This window comes from Protopterus annectens, chromosome 2.part2 (genome assembly GCF_019279795.1).
Source record: "Protopterus annectens isolate FY-2018-M chromosome 2.part2, PAN1.0, whole genome shotgun sequence".
In the NCBI taxonomy this organism is placed as follows: domain Eukaryota; kingdom Metazoa; phylum Chordata; order Ceratodontiformes; family Protopteridae; genus Protopterus; species Protopterus annectens.
Genome location: NC_056730.1, coordinates 933,318,122 through 933,337,424, shown reverse-complemented (window position 1 = coordinate 933,337,424; position 19,303 = coordinate 933,318,122). Strand labels below are relative to the sequence as shown.

At 39.2% G+C, this 19,303-nt stretch overlaps 1 protein-coding gene across 1 annotated transcript in view; it reads right to left on the bottom strand.

Moving 5' to 3' along the window:
* Window positions 1–19,303, bottom strand: part of LOC122795855 (xanthine dehydrogenase-like) — a 5,725,158-nt gene that overhangs the window by 2,906,219 nt on the left and 2,799,636 nt on the right. The window contains exon 22 of the mRNA XM_044064255.1: window positions 9,958–10,062. Coding sequence (XP_043920190.1) covers window positions 9,958–10,062 — 105 coding nt within the window. The remainder of the gene's footprint in view (window positions 1–9,957; window positions 10,063–19,303) is intronic.

The window sequence follows — 19,303 nt, the reverse complement described above, 5'->3', positions numbered from 1 at the left end:
ATCAGGTCATTTACAAATACACAGACCATGATTGAATCATGCTGGTACTTGTGGTGCTATGACGTGAGTGCATGCTTAACTTGTCAGATCCTGATAGACAACTGACCATTAATCTCTCCTTGTTCAGTCTGGAGAGTGGGGCATCAGTATGTTGTACAATGGAATCCCCTATGATTAGACTCTTGGGTAATGTATTGGATTGCTTTATGGGATTGAGAGCTGAGGCTCCATGAGATATGGCTGTATATGCAGTGTTAGGTGTTGTTTCTGTCTAGTGCTTTCAGGTTTACCGAGGATAATTTTTGCAGATGGAATGTCTGGGTGGTCTTTGGGGTTTGGTGACAACCAGACTGTAGTTATGAGTGCTTATACATGACAGATTTGCTCCAGAGACATTCTGTATGTACATCTCTCACATACCATATTTGTTTCTTTGGCACACCCAAAATACCTGTGAATGAATTACCAACTGAAAAGGAAAAGAAACAAGGAGAGGTTATTGAACTATTAGATGCTTCACAAGTGGTAAAAAGGAAAAATATGTTTGTGGTTCAAGCAGAAGTACATGCTCCAGATTGCAATTCATTAGGTGCTAAACCTAAGGAAACAATAATGTCTGATTTGTTTTTTTTCATGCTTCCACTACCCATAAAAGAAAGATAAAACACAGCAGGCAATGATCCCTCAGCAGAGGGCACAAGAGGCGAAAGATGTCATCTTAGAACATAACCAGAATCAACTAGTATATAATTTATTAAATTATGTCGTGAATGAAGATGAAATTAGAATGCTGAATAAAGGACTGTCATTTGTTCCTGCAGCACCTTCTAAATTGAGTGATGCATTCGATCTTAGACTCTTTGCCAGAAATGCACTACTTAAACTTTTGTACAAGGAAGATGGGCATGGAATTCTGAGAAAACCCAGTTCATTTATACCTCCAGTGCACCCTGTTATGGATGTATTCTTGAACGTACGTGAAAGAGAACTTTCTGAATATATGAACTTATGACATTCACAGACAAATGAGATGCATTTGTTATTCTCAATTATGAGTGGTATATATATCAAGAATGGAAGAGATGCTTTGCTCAGTTTCTACTTATGAAGTGATAGTAGAAGTCATGGTAAATGATATAAAAAGAAAAAGACCTTTATATTATGCAAATCATTACCAATGAGTTGCATCAATACTTTCTAGCTGAAGATCCAGTGATCTCTGTTATTAATGGGCTACTGAAGATACATAAGGATCAACACAACCCTACACTAAGAACAACAGTGGCAGGTAGTGGATGGTCTACCGAGCCAATGTCAATATGGGTAGAGAAGCAGATGAAATCAGATATATGCAAAGCACCAGCTGTGCTTAAAGATACATTCCAATTTTTGAATGCCCTGTTTGAATCTATGGGTGCAAATAATGTTATAAAAGGTTTTCTATTTGTAAACTTTGACGTCAACAACTTGTTTACTGTTATTCCTAATAGATATGGCATTCAAGCAGTGAAAGAATTTCTGAGTAAACGTAACATCTATGATGACAGCATGATACACAGACTCTGCCTGCTACTACAATTGGTTCTGGAAAACAACATCTTTATGTTTCAAGAGAAGATCTATTGGCAATGGTGGGGTGTTGCTATGGGAACACCCTGCCCCAATTCTTATGCAAGCATAGTACTTGGGCTATGGGAAGAACACATTTTTACCACCAAGAATTTATGGAGAGACAAGATCTTTTTCTATTGTAAGTTTGTTGATGACGTCTTTTTTCTCTGGAAGGGTGATGCAATGGAACTTCGACAGTTTGTTTCATACTTGGAAAGTACCACCTGTTTTTTACGTTTTACCTTACTTACTCAGATAAAAAGATTGAATTTCTGGATATTCAGGTTTTTATAGACGAGGATGGTCAAATTGGGACTACATTATATAGGAAATTATGCTGGAAGAACACATTGCTTAGTTCTGACAACATGCATCCGTGACATATGTTCTCCAATATAGTAAAAGGACAAGCATTAAGTGCATCCAGGCTAATCACTGATGGTTCAAAATTTCACAGTGAACTAAAATTGTTATCTGATAATTTTAAACAATGTGATTATAATAATCTGTAAGTGACACTGTATGTGATGTTAAAAAGACGAGGAGAACAAAAGGCAAAGCATGATTTAGTAATAAAGGCATGGCACTGGAAAAAGTGAGTAATAAAAGCAAGGAGCTGAATGTTAGAGTGCCAATGAAATTCAGCAGTGACATAAAAGGCATTTGTAATATTGTGAGAAACAATTGGAACATTTTAGCTAACAATGATAAACTTAGATTGATAGCAGGCAACTTTCCTAAGTTTGTTTATAAAAGGAATAAAAATCTCAAGCAACTTCTGCACAAAACAACTACTAGTCTAAATGCAAAGTTGCCTTTCAGTGAAAGGATCGGGACTTATTGTTGCCAGCGATGTAAGGCGTGCAAATAAATACCTAAAAGTAACATGTTTACACACCCGATTACAGGGGTGAGATACCAACCTAAACTTTATGCTGACTGTTGCTCTTCCAGTGTGATATATCTTGCCAAATGTGGATCCTGTGCTTCGTTTCATGAAGGTAAAATGAACAGAACATTAAAAGACTGTATACTGGAGCACCTAAATGATATCAGACTTGGTAAAAATACCAGTGCTTTATATCAGCACAAGTTAAATAAAGAACACAATTTTACTTTTATGGTATTGCAGTTATGTGAACCAAATAAAAGAGGAGTGATGTACACAATCGAACAGAAGTGGCAGAAGCCCGTTGGATAACAGATTTACAAGTTGATAAACCCCCGGTTTGAATGGATATCTTCCCTTAAAACCCATTCTGAGAGAAGATAAGCTCAGGCACTGAAATGGTTAACTTACTACAAGCAAGAGCTCTGATAAGGAGGAAAGAGGTGTGGTGCTGTTAGGAGTCTGTGGTCAAGTGTTATTTAAAGTATTCAAACATACTTTCTGATGAAGGAATTGTCTGAAAGCGCTTATCTTTTATGTCTTGTAATTAAATTTATGGTTTTAGCTGTCTTGGGTCTTGTTTTTTTGCTGCTTATATATATATATATATATATATATATATATATGTACATACACGCACACACACACACACACACACACACACACACACGTACTCACACACACACATATATATATATATATATATATATATATATATATACATATATATATATATGTGTGTGTGTGTGTTTATATATATATATATATATATATATATATATATATATAGATATATATATATATATATATATATATGTAAGCATGTATCAGTAGGGTTTGTTTCGACTAAATTGTAACTGAATCACAACCGACCTAAGAAATTTCAATGAACACACATCTGACTGAAAAGTCATTTCGCTGAATCACTGTTGATTAAAATTTGTCAAGTAACCGAGATTCACTGTGTCTGCTTTTTATTTTCCTCAACTGCTGTGTGACCATGCAGCTTGCTTATTTAAGTTGCATTCAGCGGACAAATGACATTTAAGCAATTTGTTTCTGATCCTTAGAACTTTAGAAGACTAGATTCATATCCTAAGTATCATCCCATTTAACTGTTTTAAGGCCAATAGTGTGAGAAATCATTTCTCACATTCTAAACTGCTATTAATAGAGAAAAATATGCTGTTAATATATCATGCTGCTAAGACTACTTGCATGCACACAGATGAAATCTACAGAAGTGCTTTCAAATAAATGTACATTTAAGATAAGTATGTCATGCAAGCTTCTTGTACCCTCCTGGAAAAACAGCATGGGCTGTAATTTCACCAGCTGTTATAACTGAAAGATATGAGCTTCTTATAGCGAAGAAACAGATGTAATTCTCAGCAGAGTGTGTGCCAGTGGACTAGTACCTGGAATTCTTGTAGCAGTGATGCCTAAATGTCTGGAGTGACTTTTTTTTTATAAGTTTACTTTGTAGAATATGACATCTACAGGAGGCATGTTCAATGCTCAATGTATCATATATATATATATATATATATATATATATATATATATATATATATATAAGTACATTTTAGTTAATATACAGCTAATGCATGCAGCTGCACACTTGTCATGTATCTGGTTAACATGAAGTGAATGGAATGGTCAATTGTAGTACATTCTACTGTTGGTTAAGCTAGTAAGAACCTACCCGGACAGGTGAAAATGAATCTCTCCAGTAATGAGAATGTTCACCTTGTAAGGGGAATGACCACATGTGTTTTTATCATAGCGTGTACACTGTTCTTCTGCTGACGTCGCTTCCTGGGTCTGTTCTGCACGCCTACCTCCTCTGGTTAAAAAAAGAAAGTAGAGACAGTGCACCAAACAGCTGAAAAATTTGTGACCAAGACCAAATGAAGAAAATATTGTGTATCTATTCACAGAGTGCCTAGACATCTAGATCTGCTATTAAAGAAAGATATAGCCCTGACTATGGTACAAATGACACAAGTTTGATTGTCTAAGGTCCAGGCACTTGATGGAGCTGGCAGGAGAGTATGTACATAGTATTACTTTAGGGGGGGGGGGTTAGGCCATATACGGCCACAATCCGTTGAATAATGACTGTTGTCACAGTGTATAGGTTCATAGGTTCATAGGATTATACTAGGCTATCTGCCCTAAGGCATTTATAAGCCTTTTTGCAAAAGGATGGACATGGCTATGGTGAATACATATTTTAACAAGAGGGAGGAGCATAGGGTGACATACAAGAGTGGAGGAAGATGCACACAGGTGGATTATATCTTATGTAGGAGGGCCAGTTTGAAGGAGATTGGAGACTGTAAAGTGGTGACCGGGGAAAGTGTAGTTAGGCAGCATAGGATGGTGATTTGTAAGATGACGTTGGTGATCAAGAAGAGGAGGAGGAGTGTGAGGGCAGCACCAAGGATCAAATGGTGGAAATTGAAAAAGGGTAATTGTGAGGTGGAATTCAGGGAAGAGTTAAGATAGGCACTGGGTGGCAGTGAAGAGTTACCAAATAGCTGGGTAACTACAGCAGAGCTAGTAAGGGAGACGGCTAGAAATCTGCTTGGTATGACATCTGGACAGAGGAAGGACAACAAGGAGACATGGTGGTGAAATGAGGAAGTACAGGAGAGTATACAGAGAAAGAGGTTGGCAAAGAAGAAGTGGGATTGTCAGTGAGATGAAGAAAGTAGACAGGAGTATAAGGAGATGAGGTGCATGGCAAAGAGAGAGGTGGCGAAGGCTAAGAATAAGGCATATGAAGAGTTGTATGAAAGATTGGACACTAAGGAGGGAGAAAAGGATCTGTACTGAGTGGCTAGACAGAGGGACTGAGCTAGGAAAGATGTGCAGCAGGTAAAGGTGATAAAGGATAATGAGAGAAACATACTTACAAGCGAGGAGAGTGTGTTGAGCAGATGGAAAGAGCACTTTGAGGGGTTGATGAATGAAGAGAATGAGAGGGAGAGAAGGTTGGAGGATGTGGGGATAGTGAATCATGAAGTGCAATGGATTATCAAGGAGGAAGTAAGGATAGCTATGAAGAGGATGAAGAATGGGAAGGCTGTTGGTCCAGATGACATACTTGTGGAAGCATGGAGGCATTCAGGTGAAATGGCAGTGGAGTTTTTAACCAGATTGTTTAATGAAATTTTGGAAAGTGAGAGGATGCCTGAGGAATGGAGAAAAAGTGTTTTAGTACCGATTTATAAGAATAAGGGTGATGTGCAGAGCTGTACTAACTACATTGGGGTTAAATTCATCAGTCACAGCATGAAGTTATGGGAAAGAGTAGTGGAAGCTAGGTTAAGAAGGGATGTGATGATTAGTGATCAGAAGTATGGTTTCATGCTGGGAAAGAGCACTACAGATGCAGTGTTTGCTCGGAGAGTGTTGATGGAGAAGTACAGAGAAGGTCAGAAGGAGTTGCATTGTGTTTTTGTAGACTTAGAGAAAGCATATGACAGGGTGCCTAGAGAGGAGTTGTGGTATTGTATGAGGAAGTCGGGAGTGTCAGAGAAGTATGTAAGAGTGGTACAGGATATGTACGAGGGTAGTGTGACAGCAGTGAGGTTTGTGGTGGGAGTGACAGATGCGTTTTAGGTGGAGGTGGGGTTACATCAAGGATCAGCTCTGAGCCCTTTCTTATTTGCAATGGTGATGGACAGGTTGACAGACGCAATCAGACAGGAGTCCCAGTGGACTATGATGTTTGCAGATGACATTGTGATCTGTAGTGAGAGTAGGGAACAGGTGGAGGAGACCATGGAGAGATGGAGATATGCTCTAGAGAGAAGAGGAATGAAGGTCAGCAGGACTAAGACAGAATACATGTGTGTGAATGAGAGGGTGAATAGAGGAATGGTGAGGATGCAAGGAGTAGAGGTGGCGAAGGTGGATGAGTTTAAATACTTGGGGTCAATAGTTCAGAGTAACGGTGAGTGTGGAAGAGAGGTGAAGAAGAGAGTACAGGCAGGATGCAGTGGGTGGAGAAGAGTGTCAGGAGTGATTTGTGACAGACGAGTACCAGTAAGAGTGAAAGGGAAGGTCTACAAGAGGGTAGTGAGACCAGCTATGTTATATGGGTTGGAGACAGCGGCATTGACAAAAAGGCAGGAGTTAGAGCTGGATGTGGCAGAGTTAAAGATGTCAAGATTTGCACTGGGTGTGACGAGGGTGGACAGGATTAGGAATAAGTATATTAGAGGGTCAGCCCAGGCTGGAAGGTTTGGAGACAAAGCCAGACAGGCAAGATTACGTTGGTTTGGACATGTGCTGAGGAGGAATGCTGAGTATATTGGGAAAAAGATGCTAAGGATGAAGCTATCAGGTAACAGGAAAGAGGAAGGCCTAAGATAGGGTTTATGGAAGTGATGAGAGAGGACATGCAGGTAGTTGGTGTGACAGAGCAAGATGCAGAGGACAGGAAGAAATGGAAACAGATGATCCACTGTGGGGGCCCCTAATGGGAACAGCCAAAAGAAGATGATGATGTCACAGTGTATGCCTTGGGAGGTTCAGCTCACAAAGCCCCCACCTGATGGTAGGTTTATTAACAAGTGTGCAGGAGCTGCAGGTGGAAGGCACTGTGGGTACCTTATTCCCCACCCTTGGAGGTTGGCCATACAAGCACCATCATTGTTGAGATGCTAGCAAGGGTACAACCAACCCACATGTGTGAAGGTCACTCTGAATTACCTTTATTCATGTACTGTATTGGGTAATTCCCTATTACATGGAAATGAATGGGCAGAGGCTTGCTGACTGGCAGATACAGGGGCAAAAAGTAAATAGAAAATGCGAAGAGTAAGTGGTCAGAATTTCTTAAACGCTGAAGATGACACATTAGCATAAGAAGTGCTTTACAGAATTAACTGACCATGCATCTCATATCCAATGTAAAGTTAGTATGTATACTGGCAGATTTAATTCATGCGGGATAACCGCTTACTGACTGTAAAGCAAAAAACAGCTTGACAATGTAATTTTCAGATGTTATTTATCAGACTTGTGGATTATCTTACTAACAGAAATAAGGAAAGAAGACAGAAAGTTCTAGTCTAAGACAAAGGACAGCATCAAGAATCACTGCGAGTACAGGGGTGCAGATTACTTGCCTCATGAGGTGCAAGTGATCTATACGAGTACATACGAGTCCAGTTAATCACTGTAGGATGCATATGTAAAATCTGTTTTATTTTCCTGGAGAAAACAATCCCCCATCTTTTACCTTAAAACCCCTATCCTAGTCCCTGCCCCCTAAATCTTAAACAACCATGTTACTGTGGTATATTTTCAACTTGCTTACACATTACTAGCATCCATCCACAAGCCTTTTGTTCCAATTTTGCACACGGGGTTGGGGTGTCACTTCACTAGTGACAATCATCTAGAGCCAAAGTTTACACTGCCAGGTGGCTAGACCTGCCATGGTTACTTCTTCCACATTACATACTCACATGCACACTCACACCTATGGATAATTTGAGTGTCAAATCCACCTACAGAATGTTTTTGAAATGTGGGAGGATACTAGAGCACCTGGATTAATCCCACAGAAACACAGGGAGGATATGCAGACTGTGAGGTGGCAATGCTATCTGCTGTGCCATTATTACTAGCACATACATTGCAAACAATCTGCAAATTACTGTAAGTAAACATCTACAGAATGTGTTATCTTTTAAATTTACACTCTATTTATTGTCGAGTTTAATTATCTATATCATGTTATACTAACTACGGACTTTCCTACAGTGTTAATTTTAGGCACTTTTGCAGATCTCTTCTTCCTGGTCCTCTACTGAAAGTGGCCCAGGACCAGGCAGACAACTTGGACATCAAAAGGAAAACAATCATCAATAAATTAATAATAGCCCCATTAAATCAACAAGTTGCTGGAGGAAAATATTTCTGTTGCAGACAGCAGCCATGTTGTCTGGGAATTCACCAAACACTGCAACCTGGATAATATAGCCTGTGCTGTATCTAGGGGCATTACTATGTATTAATGTGTTATGTATATACTACTGTGGCAAACAGTTGCACATGCACATGGCCCTGCATAACAGAAGGGCAATAAGCAGTGCAGGGGGGCATTAGTGGTGACGACTTCCCTTTTATTTTTAGGGATGAATTAGGTTAAGTGCGTGAAGTTCTGCTAGGGTCTTATATTCTTCATTTATATCTGGTTAGGAAACTTATTTAATAGGTGGTCTAGTTAATGAAAGTTTCTAGCTAGCACTAAGCAGTTTTATAATGGCTTACTAATAGTAGTAAACATCCAAGGAGACCTTAGCAGCTTTAAATTTTACTTCTTGAAGCACGTCTGAATTATTGCTGCAAGAAATGACACAATTTTACAAACTTTAACAGTGGACTTTTTTTTCCTTCCCAAGGTCATGGAAACTTTATTAAAATTAAATTACAGGGAACTGCTAACATGTCTAAACTCAACAGCAACTGCTGCAAGGTTCAGCCCATGAGTGCTTCACAGTAAATGTAGAAGGTTTTAAAAGTTTGACTACAAAGTCAAAATACATGCTTACCGCAAATTTAATAAGTTATTGCACACCCCCCATATAACTCATCTTCAAAATGCATTTACTAAAATGACTGATTATGCTGACATGACACTATAATACTGTAAATTACGGAGTATGTGATCAAGGTGAGAAATAACATGTCTTGCAAATGGCTACTATGCATCTAAAACAGGCTATGTAATGCAGATGAATGTACATGACTTTAAATGGATATTTTTTCAGGATTCCACCTAATGAGTAATAATCCTGAGAACAATTCAACTTTTCCACAGACATCATATTACATGGCAGAGAATGAACGTTTTACAATAAACTCAAAGGCAAAAACTGAAATACTCTTGTAAATCAATGTGTTCTGTGAGAGGTTATAGTTATGTAGCCATCAGAATACAAAGGGAAGGTACTTAAATATACTGTGCAAGATGAATTGCTTTATATTTCAACAGCATGATACGGCTACACTGGCCTTTATAAATATTCCCAGTCTGACTGTGCATTTGACTCTTGCCAGACGCTTTCCAGTTAAACAGCATGTTTTGCACAGCAACTTAACCACAACACAAGATCCTACTGAAGCTGCACAAACATCCTAAACAGAAAAAAGAAATGCTTTTATGCATAGGGAATATGCTGAATTATATAAAGTTTCTTTTAACAGCAGTTTTTAACTTGTATTTTCTGAAATCTGGTCTATATTTGTGACGCACCAGAAAAGGAATTGGCAGTGTTACTACCAGTATAACCACAACAAGTACTATGAAGAGAATCAAAAATAGGTTACCGGTTATGAGAAGGGGGGGTTACAAAATCTAGCAGGCAGAGGGAATGACTTCCTATCATATGTTACAATATACTTTTAAATAACACACCATTATGTCTTCTTACCTTTTCAGTTTTGTGGCTGCCACAGCTGCAGCACAAGCCACAAGATTCGCACGAGTCGCCTTTCCGCCATACGCTCCACCCAGTCTCCTTGTCACAATGTTTATGCTGAAAAGAAAAAGATACATTTTTCTAGTTGGATATTAACATCTAATAGCCATCCTATTAAAAATGTCATCTATCAATTTAAACAATATGACAGACTACAGAAAGTTCTAGAGAAGGGCTACTGTGACTGTGAACTACAAAGAAGTGTTACAAAATATGCCATTCATTAATTTTTTACATCTCCCTTTTTGTTTCTTTAACAGGAAAACTACTGCAAAGGTGAGTTAGAACAAGTAACATTTAATTATTACCACCTACTTTTTTTTTTTTTTCTTCAGATAAACTAATGCAAAAGTCATCTGTGTAAATGATGTATATACTAAATACATACGAAATTGTGTAATTTATACCAGATAAGTGTTACATTCTGAAAATAAAGTTTGACATCTATGCAAAATACCTTTAATTTGATAATAAAATTAAAAATATTAAATTGCTACATGTTAAATGGTAAATGTTGGTAAACATCCTTAGGATGAGACATTAAACTGAGGCCTCATTTGCTTGAATTGGGCTCAGGAGGTTGTATAAGATCACACGGCACCTATCGAAAAGGATAGGGAAGCTCCCCAATGCCCTGGCCTATCTTCAAAATTCAAATCAATATGAATAAAAACCTCACATCTACCCAGAAAAGAGGCCATTGTCCTAATCAGACTATTCCAGGAAATAAATATACAAACAGTTAGCTTTTGCAGTTATTCTTTAGAAGAAGTACTGCATACTATTATAAATATAAGTACTCAGAGAATGTAGGCCCTCTCTACAGCAAAAAAATAAAAACTTATCCAGGGTCATTAGAGGAGCTGTGAGCAATTTTGTCCATTGCATTCTGAGTTTAACATTAATTTATTACTTGTTTTATTTTATTCCATCTTATTTTATACTTAAATCAGTTGTTAAAGGAAGACTCATAGGTTCATCTGTTGGTACTAGGCTATCGGCCCTAGGGCCTATACAAGCCTAGCCATAACAATTCCCTGGCTATTTCTTCCCACACTATTTACTTCCCTGTACCCCTGTCTAGCAGGGCGACTGATGTGATCCCCGGGGTGAATTTCCTTTCTCCCATCCAATCGTCAAGGTTCCTTTTGAATAGGACCAAAGAGGCACTCTGTTTGACATGTATGGGCAATCTATTCCAGGGTCTGGGGAGTCTCTGGGTCAGGAACCTACCCCTCCAGCATGTTTTGTTTATTGTGATGACAAGGTTTAGATCCCTAGAGCATGTGGCTCTGAGGGATTGGGATTTCTTTTAAGTGTAGCATGTCCAACAGCTCTGGGTTTGACATGGCCTTGTATGTTAAGCAAAGATCGCCTCTGAGTAAACGATATGCGACAGAGTATAGCAGGAGTTTTTTAAGGCGGTCAGCATACAGCATCTGCTTTCGCCTGTGATTCTTTTCTAGAAGTTCTAGAACTAAAAACATATGTTTTTTTTTTCAGCCTACCTTTGTTTCCAGACCTATTTTAACAACTCAAAATCACTCTAAGTGATTTATTTGTAATTTTAGCATGTTTACCACAACATGGCTACCGATGGGGCTTGATATCTGAACGTGATCTTCTTCTCCTTCAACCCTTTCTCTTTCCCATAAAGCATTTCAAGTCTTTTTTCTATGTCTCATGCCAGACATAAGGAAGTAACTGTGAATTCACATGTCATTGACATATAATGGGAAATGTGTGACCCACTGTCAGTTTGCACTCCTTCTGTAAGAGGGCTGCTTCTTTTCTGTTGCTAATCACCCTCATTTAAGTTTTGCTTAGGGCTTGCTTTACACTAGACTTTGAAGTTATCCAGTTGCAGGCAGAGAAGTAGCTAAATTAGAGGCTTTTGTTCTCAGTGTTCTTTTGTAGTCCAACCTGAATTGACAGTCCCTACCCCCCAAACTACTGCAGAGGTGTTAAAACTGTAATTGCAATTGACAGCTACATTACAAAGGAAGGGAATTCCAATCTAAATTTCTTCAGCTCTGCCTGCAGTAATTATTATTTATGTAATCAGTTTGCCAGCAGGGGAAAGATTTATTTATTTAAACAATTTCAATTTAATTTTTTCGAAATATGTTTCAGAAAATTATTTGATTATTTCAGTGTGTTTTATTAATAGTGACTTTTGATTTACCCCTAATTATGTCTACAAAACATTTTTATGCAACTTATTTTTGCTTTCCCATTTCTTTCTGAGGAACAGCTGTCTTGTGACATGCAGTTTCTGTAATTTACTTACATTCTACTCAGCTCCATTTTTTTTTAAATTACAGCAAAACAGTAATTTGCAAACCTGATACTGGCACAGTAAAAGAATGTACTGAAAACTCACTGTATTCTGCAGTCCATGCCATGCAGTGAAAGACTTATTTTTTTGGGAGAGTGGCTACTGTATATTTTGGCAGATTAACTATCACTCGCATTATGCATATAACTGATGCATTTTTTAACTTACTATCATCTTCTCAAATTCCAAAGAAAACTATTTAGCAAATCTCTATTCCTTTATCTACATTAGTAATTTTTCTTTGAACCACTCCTGTCTTTTGTATATTTTCATTCATAATGTTACACTGCTCATGTATTGAGCCGTTAATGTGCAACCAACACTACTCAGCCAAATAGAGTTCTTCGTATTGTCATATTACAAGTTATGCTACGGTGTCTCCAAAACTAAGGAGGAAATCTGTGAATTTTGCACGAAACATCAGTTAGGAGGCTTACAACCTTCAGTAACATGAGGACTGCAACATCCAATTCTCAGCTGTACTAACGAAACTCTGAATCATAGAAAAGCTCACTAAGATAGGCACCAACCCCTATATCACTATTTTATTTATTTATTTATTTATTTGCATTTGTTTAACCAGGATAGTCCATTGGGCTCCAAGAACCCGTTTTCAATAGAGTCCTGGGGAGAAAAGCTCCACATACAGGTTAAACAAAGATGAGGATATACATATACATTACATGGGGTTAAACATTGAGAAAAAGCTCCACATACAGATTACACAAAGGTAAGGATATACATATACATTTGATGGGGGTTAAACATTGTACAGTTTATGTAATTAAACATGCAGAGACAGCTAAAAACACAGGTAATAAGAGTAACAATATATCTATAATTTTTTTTTGATCACTAGGTAGGTTGCAAACTGGATCACAGATGTAACCCATAGAAATCAGAATGTGTATTCATTCATTCAGTGAGCCATTTTTATTTATTTAGCTGGAAGTATCCAACTGGGAAGAATCTACTTTCACTGGAGTCATGAAGAGAAAAGCTCTCAATGTGACTCATTTTATACAAGAACACAGTACAAGTACAAAGCAATACATCAATAATGCAAAGAAGTAAATACAAGCATTTATCCGAACTAGTGTAGTATATAAGGGAGGTAGATAGATACTGTAGAACACGTTCACGAAAAGGCCCAGTATGAGTAAATCAAGATTGTGGAAAAATAGTAACATTTGGTGAGGATGCTGATTTATACAGACAATGAGAACCTTTGAATGTTTAGTGGTATGTTCACATAAACTTTAAGGATCTAGATAAGGAAATTGTAAGAAGAGGCTGCCATGCCTCAGTCTGCAGCTCACAACTTGCCAGATTCCTCTCTCTAATTTGTTTTGATGTCCTTGATGTGACTGCTAACTTTTTGAGTACCCTGCATTTAACTCAAAAGTAAAGCAAAAAGTGCTGCACAAGAAAAGTTCAACATTCAAACAAGGGAAAGAAGCTGATATGGGAAATAAAGTTTAGAAAGAGCAAGAAACTTCGGACAACATACTAATATGACCCAACCCAGAGTCTCCCTTGCAAAACCAAGAAACGTCCTTACATAAATATTTGCAAACCTCCTTTTACCAGGACACCATCAGAGGTTCATCACCAGGAGAATCTAGGGCCTTAAAAATCAACCATAGACAGATAGGCTTAAAAGCCCTATTTCTCTGAGGATGCAGCAAATCTAATGGCTGATAAATTCAGGTCTGAATTTACCCTGCTTTCCTCCCCCAGACACCTCTCAGGAAATACCACCAACTACAGATCCCTCAGCTATCAGTAAGGAACATGTCCTCAATGCGTTCTTCAAAGCCAAAGCACTGCAACAACTGTACCTGAATGCCAAGTGCAACTGTTATGCCTCTGACAAGGGAGTGCCATCCCTGGACTTGGGAAACTACTGATCCATAAGCTTGAATAGTCTCATACGTACAGCCATGGAAAGAATAATCAGTGACAAAATAAACAACAACAAAGAAAACCCTCTAGCCTTCTATACAACCCAGTTTGGTTTGTTCAATTGCAGGACATACCTACTTAACCTGGTGGATTTTTTTGGAGAAAGTCACCAAAGCAATGGATGAGGGCAAAATGGTGCATACTGCCTCCTCGACATGGCCAAAGCATTCAACACAACACCTCTTTGCAGACATGCTTATGAAACTAGGTATAGACCCCCTATGTGACTCACTGGGTACCCCATCAGGCTCACAGATAGGACATAAAAAGTCAGGACAGCTGAGTCTATATCCACAAAAAAGCCAGCCGCTAGTGGAATTTCCTAGGGCTCACTGCTGGGGGCACTTCTTTTTTTGATGTCTACTTGAACTTTTCTGAAGTCAAGGACTACATCAAAGGCCTCCGGCTGACCAAGTGTGGAGATGATTACAAACTAAGTAGAATCACAGAATCAACCAGTGACACAAATATCCTACAGGAAAGCCTGACACATGCTAATTAGTGGTGCATGAATCACAGTCTAAAACTCAATGCTAAAACTGCATAATAGTATCTTTCAGAAAGACGACCAGCCCTGAAAATTACTACACTGATAATACACCCCTAACAGTTAACACTCTGGTCAGGGATTTGGGAATGCATGTAGACAGTGACTAGGCCTTTGACTACCATGTGTCTACTGACTGTAGTAAGAAATTAATTCTGTGTTGCTCAACCTGTATGCTCGAGTACGCCATCCAGGTCCAAAATATCATTGGTCCAATGAGAGCTGAGTACAGTGGAACTATCAGTGAGTACTTCAGTAGGCATATGCAACATCTGAAGCATCCTCAGAGGTTCCTTGCAAAAAGAATACATGGTGTAGAAAACATGTCGTATGCAGACCACCTCCAAGCCTTATCCCTGTACTTGGTGTCCTACACATTGGCGAGGGGTGATGCTTACCTGACCTCCAAAGTTGTCTTTGATCCAGCCGTTATGGACATTTTGCACATATATAAAACAAATAGCATCAGAAACACCTGGTGTAGGGTCCTGAACCTAGTCTGCAACTTAAATAAGACATGTTGGAGGGACAGGTATATGTCTCAAGACTAGCCTTCTCAGGAATAGGCTTCCCATCCATATGAAGCAGAGCTTCTGCCTGCACTTAGTCTTGGACAACCTGGGTCAGTGGATGGATAATTGTCAATTTAACTCTGGCCAGCCACCTATATCCCTATTAGAAATACGAAGCTTGTAAGTGCTTGAATACTCATTTCCAAGTTATAATCTCTGTAAAAGGAGTGGTATTATAACCTGGCAAACATATTTTGGAATCACGGTTTAGCTTAAAAAGTCCTTTCAGGATAGTTAGACTAGTAATCACCTATGAAACTGTGTTGCCTTCTCAGTAACTATTGCTGGACAAAGTTTGTGTTAATGCTCTATCAATGCCAGGTGGAGTAATCCAAAATGGCAGAAGGAGTTACAAATATAAGTTTCTAACCTGATGAATCAACAGTATACATATGTCAAAACAGTATTTGTGTGTCTAACCAGAAATCTGCATATTTCATATGTAATGGCCATACACTGCTAACATGCTTCTGACCTAGTCAAGAACATGTACTGACAAAAAAAAGAGGGGAGAAATGTTTATTTATTTTACTTTTGTTTACCAGGAAAGTCCAACTGGAACTAGGTCCACTTAAAGTGGAGGCCCAGGGAGAAAAGCTCCACAACAAACAATTGTATACAGTGGTATATATACAATCAAAAGATATTTCATACAATAGTTCTTTCCAGGCAGGCTTACATTACACATAATGGACCCTGGATGTCAGTATTTGGGAAAGAAAAAAAAATCAAGTACTTGTGAACATGCTGGGAATGGCAGAAGAGTCTGCAGCAGTACATGATTTGTATTAATATTATCAAAATATACAAATAAACTAGCAACAAATGAAGGGACTATCCCCAACAGTGCAGGAACTTAAAATGGTTGATTTATGGTCCAGACACTATAATCAGAAGTATCATTCATCTGTGATAAAGAGTCTTTACTGTGTGGCTTTCCTAACGTGGGTGCACTATGACTGACTATAGGCATAGCACTCTGGTGCATATAGGGACACTGAAAAGAGCAGCAAACTAGAATATTTCATAAAGAACCTGAAAGCTCTATAAATATCACCCCAGCAGCACTGCATACTGGTGCTGATCGTACCATCACGTACCACTACTAGCCATGACTGTGCGGATCACAGCACATGGAAAGTTTTGGAAAAAAAGCATCAAGACAGTCATACCCGATAAATTCCCTAAGCAGATGAAAAAACAAACAACAAAAAAGTATCAAGACAGTTATACAGGAGACATCATCTAAGCAGCTGCAACCAGGACACCATCAGAGAACTGAAAATTTCAGCCATTAGAAATAAAGAATTTTAGTCCACTGGAGGATGGCTTCATCATGACACACAGGCTAATGCAAAACATCTTATTCTATCAACATGAACTCGGGCAGGAAAGTACAGTTTTGTACCTACCATAAATGTAGATGTTCGAAGATCCACATTGCTGCAGTCCTTACATATGGGTAGTCCGCTGTCCTCGGTCGGCCCGAATACCAAAGTATTAGGCTGACGTCGGTCATGGGCGCTCAGATCTGACATCAGAGCGTCAGGGTATAAAAGCGCATGACCGACGTCATATCCTCAGTCTTTTCTTGCCCCAGATGTCAGAAGGCCCTAAAAAAAAAGGCCACAGGATACCTCCCAAAAACATGCCCAACAACAACCATCACCCAAACCATATAACCATGCCAAACTGCAGAGGGGAAGGAGGGAGGGTAAATTGGACTGCAGCAATGTGGATCTTCGAACATCTACATTTATGGTAGGTACAAAACTGTACTATGTTCTTCATCTCACATTGCTGCAGTCCTTACATATGGGTAGAATCCCAAAGCAGAGGTAAAGGGAGGATGGCAAAATCATAAAGCATTAGGGGCTGCCAAAATGCCCTGTAATATTGCAGTGGCAAATCCAGCCCTAGACTTAGAATAAAGAGGAAGGTGGTAATGCTTGGAAAAAGTATGTACTGAACTCCAAGTGGCTGCTTCCAAAATATCTTTTGTAGCTACCCCCCTTAGAAAGGCAGTAGAAGTGGCAGTAGCTCTAGTGGAATGAGGTCTGATTCCAGCCGGAACCTCCTTACCATGATGGGAATAACAGAAAGAAATACAAAACCCAATCCATTTAGAAATAGTTTGTTTTGAAACAGGTTTTCCCTGAGAACCCAAAGCAAAAGAAACAAACAACTGCTGAGACTGCCTGAACCCCTTGGTTTTGCTCAAATAATAACGTAACTGCCTGTGAATATCCAAAGTATGCAAAATCTTCTCCCCTTTATTTTGGGGGTTTGTATAAAAAGTAGGCAAATGAATAGTTTGGTTCAAGGCCACACTAGAAACCACTTTAGGCATAAAGGAAGGATTAGTACGCAAAGATACCCTATCCTTATGAAAAATCAGGAAAGGTTCCACTGCCATAAGGGCCTGTAATTCAGAAACCCTTCTTGCAGAGGTAATGGCCAACAAAAAGCAGTCTTCCATGATAAATACTTTAACTCGGCAGTAGCTGCAGGCTCAAAAGGTTGTAGAGTAAGCTTTTCCAACACAAAATTGAGATCCCAAGCAGGAGTAGGAGCTCTACATGGGGTCTTATGTTCTTTGCCCCTCTAAGAAATTGCTTAAACAAAGGATGGGAAAATAAAGGAGGGTCACAGTCATAGTGAGCAGAAATGGCTGCAGCATGAACCTTTATCGAGGAGAAAGACAAACCCTTGTCCAATAACTCAGTAAGATATTGAAGAGAAACACTTAAATCAGGCTTGGAAACATCAAAGTCCTTCGCTTTGCTCCAAAGAAAAAATCTCCTCCATTTATCAGCATAAACTTTCCTTGTACTAGGCCTTCTGGCCTCCAAAATAACATTCAAAACTTGTTGTGGAAGCTGAGACCCTCCAGGGTCTAAAACAGAATATGCCAGGCTGTGAGATGCAGAGACTGAATCTTGACATTGAGGAAGTGATTGCCCTCCTGAGACAAAAGATGCGGAATCAAAGGCAGAGGCCATGGAGGCTCCCGTACTAAACTCCTCAGTAGTGGGTACCAGTGCTGTCGAGGCCAATCCAGCGCTATCAGAATCATGGATGGCTTGTCTATTCTGGCCTTCAGGAGTACCTTGGGAATGAGAGGCAGAGGTGGAAAGGCATAGACATGAAGATTGCTCCAACTGAATGATAGAGCATCCACCTTCCAAGCTGTGGGATGAAACATTTTTGTGCAAAACTTTGGCAACTGGTAATTTAGTGGAGAAGCGAACAGATCTATGTCTGGAGTCCCCCATAACACTGTCAACTTTTGAAACACATGAGGATCCAGTTTCCACTCGTGAGGATCCACAATTTGTCTGCTCAACACATCTGCTAAGGAGTTCTGTGCTCCTGGTAGAAACCTTGCCTGAAGATTGAGGTGTAAACTGAGAGCAGTCTCCCACAAAATCATCGCTTGCCTGCAAAGAGGGTACAAATGGGTTCCCCTTGCTTGTTGATGTACCACATGACAGTAGTGTTGTCTGTTTGAATCAACACCTGTCCTGGGTGAAGTAAATCCTTGAAAGCCATCAATGCAAATTGGACTGCTAACATCTCCTTCAAGTTGATATGCAAATGTTGAAGTCTGACAGGCCACGTGTCTTGCACCCATTTTCCATTGAGGTGTGCTCCCCAAGCCTTGTCCGAGGCATCTGTCGTTAGAATCTGACTCGCCTCTGGTCGGGTCACAGAGAGTCCCTTGTTTAGGTGACATTCCTGAGCCCACCACAAAAATTCTTTCTGAATGCAAGGTATTATCTGAATGACAGTGTCTAGATCTTGGCAGTGTTGTGTCCATACATTTTTGAGATACCATTGAAGCTTCCTCATATGCAGTTTGGCATTGGGAAGCAC